Source organism: Eucyclogobius newberryi, unplaced genomic scaffold (assembly GCF_026437365.1).
Source record: "Eucyclogobius newberryi isolate DKJ021-1_F unplaced genomic scaffold, fEucNew1.0.hap1 SCAF_22, whole genome shotgun sequence".
NCBI classification, from domain to species: domain Eukaryota; kingdom Metazoa; phylum Chordata; class Actinopteri; order Gobiiformes; family Gobiidae; genus Eucyclogobius; species Eucyclogobius newberryi.
In genome coordinates, this window is record NW_027315857.1 from 28,825,877 (window position 1) to 28,839,384 (window position 13,508).

At 48.9% G+C, this 13,508-nt stretch overlaps 1 protein-coding gene across 1 annotated transcript in view; it reads right to left on the bottom strand.

The window, feature by feature from the left end:
* Positions 1-9,554, bottom strand: part of LOC140371587 (voltage-gated potassium channel subunit beta-2-like) — a 50,999-nt gene extending 41,445 nt beyond the window's left edge. Inside the window, exons 1-3 of the mRNA XM_072458752.1 lie at positions 9,253-9,554; positions 3,141-3,184; positions 3,000-3,037 (exon numbers count right to left, since the gene is read on the bottom strand). Coding sequence (XP_072314853.1) covers positions 3,000-3,037; positions 3,141-3,184; positions 9,253-9,470 — 300 coding nt within the window. The 5' untranslated portion in view covers positions 9,471-9,554. The remainder of the gene's footprint in view (positions 1-2,999; positions 3,038-3,140; positions 3,185-9,252) is intronic.
* Positions 9,555-13,508: the final 3,954 nt, after the last annotated feature.

A 13,508-nucleotide genomic window follows, 5' to 3' on the forward strand; every position in this document is an offset into this window, starting at 1 on the left:
TTAGTCCTGGTTTAGTCCTAGTTTAGTCCTGGTTTAGACCTGGTTTAGTCCTAGTTTAGTCCTGGTTTAGACCTGGCTTAGTCCTGGTTTAGTCCTGATTTAGACCTGGTTTAGACCTGGTTTAGTCCTGGTTTAGTCCTGGTTTAGACCTGCTTTAGTCCTGGTTTAGACCAGGTTTAGTCCTGGTTTAGTCCTGGTTTAGACCTGGTTTAGTCCTGGTTTAGTCCTGGTTTAGTCCTGGTTTAGACCTGGTTTAGACCTGGTTTAGTCCTGGTTTAGTCCTGGTTTAATCCTGGTTTAGACCTGCTTTAGTCCTGGTTTAGACCTGGTTTAGACCTGGTTTAGTCCTGGTTTAGTCCTGGTTTAGACCTGCTTTAGTCCTGGTTTAGACCTGGTTTAGACCTGGTTTAGTCCTGGTTTAGTCCTGGTTTAGTCCTGGTTTAGACCTGGTTTAGACCTGGTTTAGTCCTGGTTTAGTCCTGGTTTAGACCTGGTTTAGTCCTGGTTTAGACCTGGTTTAGACCTGGTTTAGTCCTGGCTTAGTCCTGGTTTAGTCCTTGCTTAGTCCTGGTTTATACCTGTTTAGTCCTGGTTTAGTCCTGGTTTAATCCTGGTTTAGTCCAAGTTTAGACCTGGTTTAGTCCTCGTTTAGTCCTGGTTTAGACCTGTTTAGTCCTGGTTTAGACCTGGTTTAGTCCAAGTTTAGTCCTGGTTTAGACCTGGTTTAATCCTGGTTTAGTCCTGGTTTAGTCCTGGTTTAGTCCTGGTTTAGTCCTGGTTTAGACCTGGTTTAGACCTGGTTTAGTCCTGGTTTAGTCCTGGTTTAGTCCTGGTTTAGTCCTAGTTTAGTCCTGGTTTAGACCTGGTTTAGTCCTAGTTTAGTCCTGGTTTAGACCTGGTTTAGTCCTGGTTTATTCCTGGTTTAGTCCTGGTTTAGTCCTGGTTTAGTCCTGTTTTAGACCTGTTTAGTCCTGGTTTAGTCCTGGTTTAGTCCTGGTTTAGTCCTGGTTTAGTCCTAGTTTAGTCCTGGTTTAGACCTGGTTTAGTCCTAGTTTAGTCCTGGTTTAGACCTGGCTTAGTCCTGGTTTAGTCCTGGTTTAGACCTGGTTTAGACCTGGTTTAGTCCTGGTTTAGTCCTGGTTTAGTCCTGGCTTAGTCCTGGTTTAGTCCTGATTTAGACCTGGTTTAGACCTGGTTTAGTCCTGGTTTAGTCCTGGTTTAGACCTGCTTTAGTCCTGGTTTAGACCAGGTTTAGTCCTGGTTTAGTCCTGGTTTAGACCTGGTTTAGTCCTGGTTTAGTCCTGGTTTAGTCCTGGTTTAGACCTGGTTTAGACCTGGTTTAGTCCTGGTTTAGTCCTGGTTTAATCCTGGTTTAGACCTGCTTTAGTCCTGGTTTAGACCTGGTTTAGACCTGGTTTAGTCCTGGTTTAGTCCTGGTTTAGACCTGCTTTAGTCCTGGTTTAGACCTGGTTTAGACCTGGTTTAGTCCTGGTTTAGTCCTGGTTTAGTCCTGGTTTAGACCTGGTTTAGACCTGGTTTAGTCCTGGTTTAGTCCTGGTTTAGACCTGGTTTAGTCCTGGTTTAGACCTGGTTTAGACCTGGTTTAGTCCTGGCTTAGTCCTGGTTTAGTCCTTGCTTAGTCCTGGTTTATACCTGTTTAGTCCTGGTTTAGACCTGGTTTAATCCTGGTTTAGTCCAAGTTTAGACCTGGTTTAGTCCTCGTTTAGTCCTGGTTTAGACCTGTTTAGTCCTGGTTTAGACCTGGTTTAGTCCAAGTTTAGTCCTGGTTTAGACCTGGTTTAATCCTGGTTTAGTCCTGGTTTAGTCCTGGTTTAGTCCTGGTTTAGTCCTGGTTTAGACCTGGTTTAGACCTGGTTTAGTCCTGGTTTAGTCCTGGTTTAGTCCTGGTTTAGTCCTAGTTTAGTCCTGGTTTAGACCTGGTTTAGTCCTAGTTTAGTCCTGGTTTAGACCTGGTTTAGTCCTGGTTTATTCCTGGTTTAGTCCTGGTTTAGTCCTGGTTTAGTCCTGGTTTAGTCCTGGTTTAGTCCTGGTTTAGTCCTAGTTTAGTCCTGGTTTAGACCTGGTTTAGTCCTAGTTTAGTCCTGGTTTAGACCTGGCTTAGTCCTGGTTTAGTCCTGGTTTAGACCTGGTTTAGACCTGGTTTAGTCCTGGTTTAGTCCTGGTTTAGTCCTGGCTTAGTCCTGGTTTAGTCCTGATTTAGACCTGGTTTAGACCTGGTTTAGTCCTGGTTTAGTCCTGGTTTAGACCTGCTTTAGTCCTGGTTTAGACCAGGTTTAGTCCTGGTTTAGTCCTGGTTTAGACCTGGTTTAGTCCTGGTTTAGTCCTGGTTTAGTCCTGGTTTAGACCTGGTTTAGACCTGGTTTAGTCCTGGTTTAGTCCTGGTTTAATCCTGGTTTAGACCTGCTTTAGTCCTGGTTTAGACCTGGTTTAGACCTGGTTTAGTCCTGGTTTAGTCCTGGTTTAGACCTGCTTTAGTCCTGGTTTAGACCTGGTTTAGACCTGGTTTAGTCCTGGTTTAGTCCTGGTTTAGTCCTGGTTTAGACCTGGTTTAGACCTGGTTTAGACCTGGTTTAGTCCTGGTTTAATCCTGGTTTAGTCCAAGTTTAGACCTGGTTTAGTCCTCGTTTAGTCCTGGTTTAGACCTGTTTAGTCCTGGTTTAGACCTGGTTTAGTCCAAGTTTAGTCCTGGTTTAGACCTGGTTTAATCCTGGTTTAGTCCTGGTTTAGTCCTGGTTTAGTCCTGGTTTAGTCCTGGTTTAGACCTGGTTTAGACCTGGTTTAGTCCTGGTTTAGTCCTGGTTTAGTCCTGGTTTAGTCCTAGTTTAGTCCTGGTTTAGACCTGGTTTAGTCCTAGTTTAGTCCTGGTTTAGACCTGGTTTAGTCCTGGTTTATTCCTGGTTTAGTCCTGGTTTAGTCCTGGTTTAGTCCTGGTTTAGACCTGTTTAGTCCTTGTTGACTGAACATGTGAAACTTAATACCTGATCTGAGATCTGAGAGCCAAACGTCACCCAGGTCCCTGAAAAACAAAGCACAGAATCCAGGACCAGGACCAGGACCAGGACTGGGTCTGGGGAAAGTTTCTGGTGATTTGACTACACAAAAAGAGAAACTGTACTCACCAAGACCAAGACAGGAAACACGCAGCCCTGATTTACCCAGACTCCTGAGGAGAGAAGAACAGAGTCTGAACCAGGTCTGAACCAGGTCTGAACCAGGTCTAAACCAGGTCTAAACCAAGTCTAAACCAAGTCTAAACCAGGTCAGAACCAGGTCTAAACCAGGACTAAACCAGGTCAGAACCAGGTCTGAACCAGGACTAAACCAGGACTAAACCAGGTCAGAACCAGGACTAAACCAGGTCTGAACCAGGTGTTGGACGCGTCCGAGGCGTCTGTCTTCAAATGTACAGATGTCCAACTTTGCGCAAATCTGAGGCTGGGCGGTGAGGCATTAGTTACAGAGTGTGGTTAGAATTCAAGGAGAATGACTCATGGGACTTTGTGTCTTTCCTACATGGCAAGCTTCTAGATCAAACCTTTTGGTCTGATCCGACCACGCACTGGGGGCAATATCCCAGAAAATACAGAACATTTTAGACTCTTAATTCCTTCCACTTCAAGCCTTAATGAGATGGTTTCTCAGTCTACTTCATTTACAACACTTTATATCTTTAAATATGAAAAATCTATCTCAAAATTCAAAAAAATAAATGAGCCAATATTCAGTGACATGTCATGTGATCGCGTCATGTGATCACATCATGTGATCGCGTCATGTGATCGCGTCATGTGATCACATCATGTGATCCTGTCATGTGATCACGTCATGTGATCACGTCATGTGATCCTGTCATGTGATCACATCATGTGATCCTGTCATGTGATCACATCATGTGATCCTGTCATGTGATCACATCATGTGATCCTGTCATGTGATCACATCATGTGATCCTGTCATGTGATCACGTAAGTGATGAATTTGTCGACTTGACATGAATTCTCTGAAGTCTGCTCTTGATGCTGCTGCACCGTTAAAAAACAAGGTCATTGGGTCAAAGCGCCTCCTCCTGGTACAACCAAGAACTGCACTGACATAAACAAAGAGTTAGAAAGTTAGAGGGATCATTTGGCTCCTCCCACACAGAAGAATCTCTAAAAGTTGCCTGCTGTCCTATAAGCAGGCTCTGCGTAAGGCCCAAACCAGATATTATTCAAATCTAATAGAAGTCAACAAAAGTAACACTAAATTCCTTTTCAGCGCTGTAGCCATGGTAACAAACTGTCACAGTGCAGTAGAGCCCTCACTCCCAGCTACACTTAGCTCTGATGATTTCCTCCTATTTTTTAATAATAAAATAAAAACAATCAGAGATAAATTAGATGAAATTACCCCCGCTATTAGCCCTGAACTAGCCCAAGCTGTAAATCTAACGTCCCATATAAATCCACCTGTAAACCTAGAAAGGTTCACAGCTGTTGATCAAGCAGAGATAACTTCAGCCATTATGTCCTCTAAAAGCTCAACTTGTGTCCTAGACCCCATTCCAAGCAGACTCCTCAAAGACATTCTTCCCCTAATTATAGACCCTATTCTTAATATAATAAATACTTCACTCCAAAGTGGCTATGTTCCACAGTCCTTCAAACATGCAGTCATTAAACCTCTTCTGAAAAAGCCTCATCTAGATCCCGACCTATTGGTAAACTACAGACCTATTTCAAATCTTCCCTTCGTCTCTAAAATCCTTGAACACGTTGTAGTAAAACAGCTTTGTCGCCACCTGCAGGACAATAACTTATTTGAAGTTTTCCAGTCAGGGTTCAGAGCCCACCACAGCAGGGTTCAGAGCCCACCACAGCAGGGTTCAGAGCCCACCACAGCAGGGTTCAGAGCCCACCACAGCAGGGTTCAGAGCCCACCACAGCAGGGTTCAGAGCCCACCACAGCAGGGTTCAGAGCCCACCACAGCAGGGTTCAGAGCCCACCACAGCAGGGTTCAGAGCCCACCACAGCAGGGTTCAGAGCCCACCACAGCAGGGTTCAGAGCCCACCACAGCAGGGTTCAGAGCCCACCACAGCAGGGTTCAGAGCCCACCACAGCAGGGTTCAGAGCCCACCACAGCAGGGTTCAGAGCCCACCACAGCAGGGTTCAGAGCCCACCACAGCAGGGTTCAGAGCTCACCACAGCAGGGTTCAGAGCCCACCACAGCAGGGTTCAGAGCCCACCACAGCAGGGTCCAGAGCCCACCACAGCAGGGTCCAGAGCCCACCACAGCAGGGTTCAGAGCCCACCACAGCAGGGTTCAGAGCCCACCACAGCAGGGTTCAGAGCCCACCACAGCAGGGTTCAGAGCCCACCACAGCAGGGTCCAGAGCCCACCACAGCAGGGTCCAGAGCCCACCACAGCAGGGTTCAGAGCCCACCACAGCAGGGTCCAGAGCCCACCACAGCAGGGTTCAGAGCCCACCACAGCAGGGTCCAGAGCCCACCACAGCAGGGTTCAGAGCCCACCACAGCAGGGTTCAGAGCCCACCACAGCAGGGTTCAGAGCCCACCACAGCAGGGTTCAGAGCCCACCACAGCAGGGTCCAGAGCCCACCACAGCAGGGTCCAGAGCCCACCACAGCAGGGTTCAGAGCCCACCACAGCAGGGTCCAGAGCCCACCACAGCAGGGTTCAGAGCCCACCACAGCAGGGTCCAGAGCCCACCACAGCAGGGTCCAGAGCCCACCACAGCAGGGTTCAGAGCCCACCACAGCAGGGTCCAGAGCCCACCACAGCAGGGTTCAGAGCCCACCACAGCAGGGTCCAGAGCCCACCACAGCAGGGTTCAGAGCCCACCACAGCAGGGTCCAGAGCCCACCACAGCAGGGTTCAGAGCCCACCACAGCAGGGTCCAGAGCCCACCACAGCAGGGTCCAGAGCCCACCACAGCAGGGTTCAGAGCCCACCACAGCAGGGTCCAGAGCCCACCACAGCAGGGTTCAGAGCCCACCACAGCAGGGTTCAGAGCCCACCACAGCAGGGTTCAGAGCCCACCACAGCAGGGTCCAGAGCCCACCACAGCAGGGTCCAGAGCCCACCACAGCAGGGTCCAGAGCCCACCACAGCAGGGTTCAGAGCCCACCACAGCAGGGTTCAGAGCCCACCACAGCAGGGTCCAGAGCCCACCACAGCAGGGTCCAGAGCCCACCACAGCAGGGTTCAGAGCCCACCACATCACTGAAACTGCACTAGTTAAAGTCACAAATGATTTGTTATTAGCCGCTGACGATGGACTGGTCTCAATCCTGGTTCTGTTGGACCTCAGCGCAGCGTTTGACACCATTGACCACAACATTCTACTGCAGAGGTTAGAATGTGATGTAGGTGTTGGAGGAACAGCCCTCAGCTGGTTTAAATCCTATCTATCTGATAGGTTCCAATTTGTTAATGTAAACCAGAGCTCCTCACCAAGCTCTAAAGTAATTTACGGTGTGCCACAGGGTTCGGTACTCGGTCCAATTCTGTTTACTCTTTATATGCTGCCATTAGGTCACATGATCAGGTCACATGACATTAACTTCCACTGCTATGCAGACGACACTCAGCTGTATTTATCAATGAACCTGATCAGAGCGATCAAGTAGACAGACTTAGTGCTTGTGTGAAGGAGATAAAAACCTGGATGACACTAAACTACCTGCTTCTTAACCCTGAAAAAACCGAGGTCATTGTGCTTGGCCCTAAGCATCTACGAGACGCTCTATCTGAGCAGATAGTCACACTGGACAATGTCAGTGTAGCCTCCAGTTCTACTGTAAGAAACCTTGGAGTCTTATTTGACCAGGAGCTCTCATTTAAAGCTCATATAAATCAAGCTTGTAAAACAGACTATTTCCATTTGCGCAACAAGAGCCAAAATCAGAAGAATCCTGCCTAAAAGTGATGCCGAAAAACTTATCCATGCATTTGTAACGACTAGATTAGACTACTGTAACTCCTGCTTGCAGCGTGTCCTAAAAGCTCCATAAAAAGCTTTCAACTGGTTCAAAATGCAGCAGCAAGATTACTAACAGGAACAAAAAGAAGAGAGCACATTACGCTGGTGCTGGAGTCTCTTCACTGGCTCCCCGTCGAGTCTAGAATCAAATTCAAAATTCTACTCTTGACCTACAAAGCCATAAATGACATGGCCCCATCCTACCTCAAAGATGCTATAGAACCATATCATCCAAACAGAGCTCTTCGCTCTCAGAATGCTGGCCTTCTGGTGGTCCCAAGAGTCTCTAAAAGTACTGTAGGAGGTAGAGCGTTTAGCTCCCAAGCTCCTGTGTTATGGAATCAGCTCCCGACCCATGTTAAATATGCTGACACAGTCTCTTCATTTAAGTCCAGGCTTAAAACGTTCCTCTTCGAAATCGCTTATGGTCAGAGTAGTTAGGAACAGAAAGATAAACCCACAGCTTCAGCTACGCTGCCCTAGGAGTAACTGTGCTGGGGGAAGTATGACAGCTTGAGCACTGTCCTCTTCTTCTTCTGACTACTTATGCTATCAAACAATATTTATTTTTTGATTCCACTTGCAAACTGTTCACCGCCTTCTTTTCTTTCTCTCACTCCTGAGGACCTGTGGACCCAGATGCCCCTCTCCTGGTGAAGTGTCCCTGCCCTGTGTGGACGGTCCCTCATCTGCCTGAAGAGTGGCTCCAGTTCGCCTCAGTCGGTCCCTCTTCTGCCTGAAGAGTGGGTCCAGCTCCAGTCTCCTCGTGTCCGTCTGTGAGAGTCGGATCTCTCCTTCACTGGAACTCCTCCAGGTTTCTACGCTTTTTTCCCAAAGAGGTTTTTTTGTAGTTTTTCCTGGCCGAGAAGGAGAGTCTAAGGACAGAGGACCCTGGGACATCGTCCCTCGCCACCACAGACATTGTCTGACTCCCTCGCCACCACAGACATTGTTGATTCATTTCTCCCTGTGGCCCTCAGAGGCAACTGTTGTTGTGATTTTGGGCCTTACAAAAATAAATTGATTTGATTTACTTCCTGGTTTGACGTGAGCACGAGAGGCAGAGGGAACAGCTGTTACCATAGCAACCAGACCCTAAACAAGAGCCTAACGCCACATGAATGACACAACAATAGCATCAAACACGTGTCGCACACTGATGTCATCACACTGATGACATCACACACAATGATGACATCACACTGATGACATCACACTGATGACATCACACACAATGATGACATCACACTGATGACAACACACTGATGACATCACACTGATGTCTTCACAATGATGACATCACACTGATGACATCACACTGATGACATCACAATGATGACATCACACTGATGACATCACACTGATGTCTTCACAATGATGACATCACACTGATAACATCACACGACATCACACTGATGACATCACACTGATGACATCACACTGATGACATCACACTGATGACATCACAATGATGACATCACACTGATGACATCACACGACATCACACTGATGACATTACACTGATGACATCACACTAATGACATCACACTGATGACATCACAATAATGACATCACACTGATGTCTTCACAATGATGACATCACACTGATGACATCACACTGATGACATCACAATGATGACATCACACTGATGACATCACACTGATGTCTTCACAATGATGACATCACACTGATAACATCACACGACATCACACTGATGACATCACACTGATGACATCACACTGATGTCTTCACAATGATGACATCACACTGATAACATCACACGACATCACACTGATGACATCACACTGATGACATCACACTGATGACATCACACTGATGACATCACAATGATGACATCACACTGATGACATCACACGACATCACACTGATGACATTACACTGATGACATCACAATAATGACATCACACTGATGACATCACACGACATCACACTGATAACATCACACTGATGACATCACACGACATCACACTGATAACATCACACTGATAACATCACACTGATGACATCACACTGATGACATCACATTGATGTCAACACACTAATATTACATAAATAATATGATATTACACATATTATAATATTACATACTTCATATTTTCTGAAGCTTCAGTCACAGATTTAAACTTTTATTTGGTTCAAAAGTGTTAAAAAGTCTAAATGTAGCAAATAAAAAGCTTTGAGGTCGAACACTAAAATAGACGGCTAAGCCCCGCCCCCTCGCTCACCTGTACATCATGTTGCCATGGCGCCCGGGTGCCTCGTTCATGTGGGCGTGTCCCAGCAGACTGGTCCTGGTTGGCTCCGCCCTCGTCCTGCCCTGAGCGCTGTTAGCGGCGCTAGCCTGGTTAGCCGCGCGGCGCTCCTTTAGCGCGTGATCGCCGCCAGACCCGCCCCCTCCTCCGCCGGCCCCGCCCCCGACGTTACATGCGATTGACACCTGCATCACGCGTCGCTATGGCAACCGCATCCACAGAAGCACAGCGCCACCTGCAGGCGACGGGCGCCACCTCAGGGTCAGTCACGGAACTACACTCTAATGATTACTACTAATACTACTAATAATAATACTACTAATACTACTAATACTACCAATACTACTAATACTACTACTACTAATACTACTACTACTACTACTAATACTACTAATACTTTTACTACTACGTCTGTTACTGAAGTGCTGCTGCTTTTACTGCGGCAGCTTCTACTAAAAGTACTTCTGTCGTCAAAGTAATTGTACTTTAAATAAAGGATAAAAGAGCAGATCCTACCCTGAAAAACTGCAGCGCGAGCCAATTAGTCCGCCCGGCGACTGCACGGCAACCAAATGTGACAAGAGAAGGACAAGAGAGAGAGAGAGAGCAAAGAGAGAGAGAGAGAGAGAGAGAGAGAGAGAGAGAGAGAGAGAGAGAGAGGATAAGTGTGTTTAATCTGTGTTCACTGCACGAGAGCTTCTGATTTGCTCTGACAGTCCCTCTCTCTCTCTCTCTGTCTCTGTCTCTGTCTCTGTCTCTGTCTCTCTCTCTGTCTCTGTCTCTGTCTCTGTCTCTCTCTCTGTCTCTCTCTCTGTCTCTGTCTCTGTCTCTGTCTCTGTCTCTCTCTCTCCCTGTCATGATCAATCAGAGGCGAGTCAGAGTCACAGAATCGCTCTCACTCAATTATCAGAATGATTTCACTTGTCACACATTTACTAAAGATCCAGAACTGTCTCTGAAACTGACCAGGACTAAACCAGGACTAAACCAGGACTAAACCAGGACTAAACCAGGACTAAACCAGGACTAAACCAGGACTAAACCAGGACTAAACCAGGACTAAACCAGGACTAAACCAGGTCTAAACCAGGACTAAACCAGGACTAAACCAGGACTAAACCAGGACTAAACCAGGACTAAACCAGGACTAAACCAGGTCTAAACCAGGACTAAACCAGGATTAAAGTGAGGAAGGAGCAGGACCTGAGGCATCAGCTCCAGGCTCCTTAAGTCCTGCAGATGAACTGTGTGGACTTATGGAGCATGTCTTCAACATGAGCCTGAAGCTGAGGCTGGTACCACAGGTCTGAAGACCTCCTGTCTGGTACCACAGGTCTGAGGACCTCCTGTCTGGTACCACAGGTCTGAAGACCTCCTGTCTGGTACCACAGGTCTGAAGACCTCCTGTCTGGTACCACAGGTCTGAAGACCTCCTGTCTGGTACCACAGGTCTGAAGACCTCCTGTCTGGTACCACAGGTCTGAAGACCTCCTGTCTGGTACCACAGGTCTGAAGACCTCCTGTCTGGTACCACAGGTCTGAAGACCTCCTGTCTGGTGCCTGTGCCCAAGACACCGCGCCCCAAAGACCTCAACAGCTTCAGGCCGGTGGCTCTCACGTCCTGATGAAGACACTGGAGCTGGTCCTGGACCACCTCCGCTCCACCGTGAGCTCAGCCATGGACCCGCTGCAGTTTGTATACGTCCTGACATCGGAGTGGAGGACGCCGTCATCTCCTGCTGCACCGCTCTCTCTCTCACCTGGAGAAGCCTGGCAGCTCTGTGAGGATCCTGTTCTTTCATCTCTCCAGCGCCTTCAACACCATCAGCTCCTGAGGGACAAGCTGGAGACGGCTCCTGAGGGACAAGCTGGAGACGGCTCCTGAGGGACAAGCTGGAGACGGCTCCTGAGGGACAAGCTGGAGACGGCTCCTGAGGGACAAGCTGGAGACGGCTCCTGAGGGACAAGCTGGAGACGGCTCCTGAGGGACAAGCTGGAGACGGCTCCTGAGGGACAAGCTGGAGACGGCTGGTGTGGAGTACGACCTGCAGAGTGGATCCTGGACCACCTCACAGACCGACCCCAGTTTGTGAGAGCCCGGAACTGTGTGTCTGACACTCGGACCTGCAGTGTGGGGGACCTGCAGTGTGGGGGACCTGCAGTGTGAGGGACCTGCAGTGTGAGGGACCTGCAGTGTGAGGGACCTGCAGTGTGGGGGACCTGCAGTGTGAGGGACCTGCAGTGTGGGGGACCTGCAGTGTGGGGGACCTGCAGTGTGAGGGAACTGCAGTGTGGGGGACCTGCAGTGTGGGGGACCTGCAGTGTGAGGGACCTGCAGTGTGAGGGACCTGCAGTGTGGGGGACCTGCAGTGTGAGGGACCTGCAGTGTGAGGGACCTGCAGTGTGGGGGACCTGCAGTGTGAGGGACCTGCAGTGTGGGGGCCCTGCAGTGTGGGGGACCTGCAGTGTGAGGGACCTGCAGTGTGGGGGACCTGCAGTGTGGGGGACCTGCAGTGTGGGGGACCTGCAGTGTGGGGGACCTGCAGTGTGAGGGACCTGCAGTGTGGGGGACCTGCAGTGTGGGGGACCTGCAGTGTGGGGGACCTGCAGTGTGAGGGACCTGCAGTGTGGGGGCCCTGCAGTGTGGGGGACCTGCAGTGTGAGGGACCTGCAGTGTGGGGGACCTGCAGTGTGGGGGACCTGCAGTGTGGGGGCCCCAGGGCACTGTCCTCGCGCCCTTTCTCTTCACCCTCTACACTGCAGACTTCAGACATGGACAGCTGTGTCCTGCAGAAGTTCTCGGACCACTCTGCCATCATGGGACTCATCACAGACGACGATGAGGAGGACAGAGGACAGAGGACAGAGGAGCAGGACTTTGTGGAACCACCTCCTCATCAACGCGGGGAAGACCAAGGACAGGCCACGCCTGTGGACAAAGCTCCGTCCTGGACTGTCCTCTGGACTCGGTGCAGGAGGTGGGGGACAGAAGGGTCCTGGCTAAACGCAGGTAGATACAGAAGAAAAGAACAAATAACTTATAGGAAGTTTGAAAAACACTCTCAGTAGAAGATCTCTTATAAAAATCTCAGGATGTCCGCCGGGATAACGTGACGATCTCCGGGTAAGACGACTGTTCTCCGCAGTTTCATGAGTTCCTCCTTTGTGTAAACGCGGTACGGCGCCGGCCGGGGGGCGGGGCCGGAGCCAGGGACAATAAAGGATTATCTTATCTTATCTTATCTTATCTATGCTGGACCATGAGTGTCGCCCCCTGCAGGACACTCTGTCCGCTCTGAAGAGCAGCTTCAGTGACTGATCCACCCTCGCTGTGTGAAGGAGACGTTTCAGTCTGTCCTTCTGCTGCTGTCAGACCTTAGAACAAATACTGTCATACCCATGTGCAATACAACTGATGTAAATAAGTGTTTTGTTTACTTGCCATTAGTGTTTAGTCTTGTGCCAGCTATTTTTACTTTACTTTATTAGGCCCGAGCCCCAGCAGGGCGGAGGGCCTATTGCTCCCGCAACGCTGCCGAAGGCAGCGTGCAACTGTCGCCCCTGGCAAGTACAGTGAACTAGCCCATGCATACTTACTCCTGCTATGACAGAAATAGTCAACAATGAGTGAATGGGCAGAGTCCACGATGACAGGAACAAGCTTATGGGAAAATCGCGAAATTACTCAAATCACTACATTTTTACGCTTCACACTTTAACAAACTCCTCCTAGTGCGATTGTCTGATCAAACTCATATTTGGGGGAAATCATCTACACAAGCCAACCAGGTCTAAACCAGGTCTAAACCAGGTCTAAACCAGGTCTAAACCAGGTCTAAACCAGGTCTAAACCAGGTCTAGACCAGGACTAAACCAGGACTAAACCAGGTCTAAACCAGGTCTAAACCAGGTCTAAACCAGGTCTAAACCAGGTCTAAACCAGGTCTAAACCAGGTCTAAACCAGGTCTAAACCAGGTCTAAACCAGGTCTAAACCAGGACTAAACCAGGTCTAAACCAGGACTAAACCAGGTCTAAACCAGGTCTAAACCAGGTCTAAACCAGGTCTAAACCAGGTCTAAACCAGGTCTAAACCAGGTCTAAACCAGGTCTAAACCAGGTCTAAACCAGGACTAAACCAGGACTAAACCAGGACTAAACCAGGACTAAACCAGGTCTAAACCAGGTCTAAACCAGGTCTAAACCAGGTCTAAACCAGGACTAAACCAG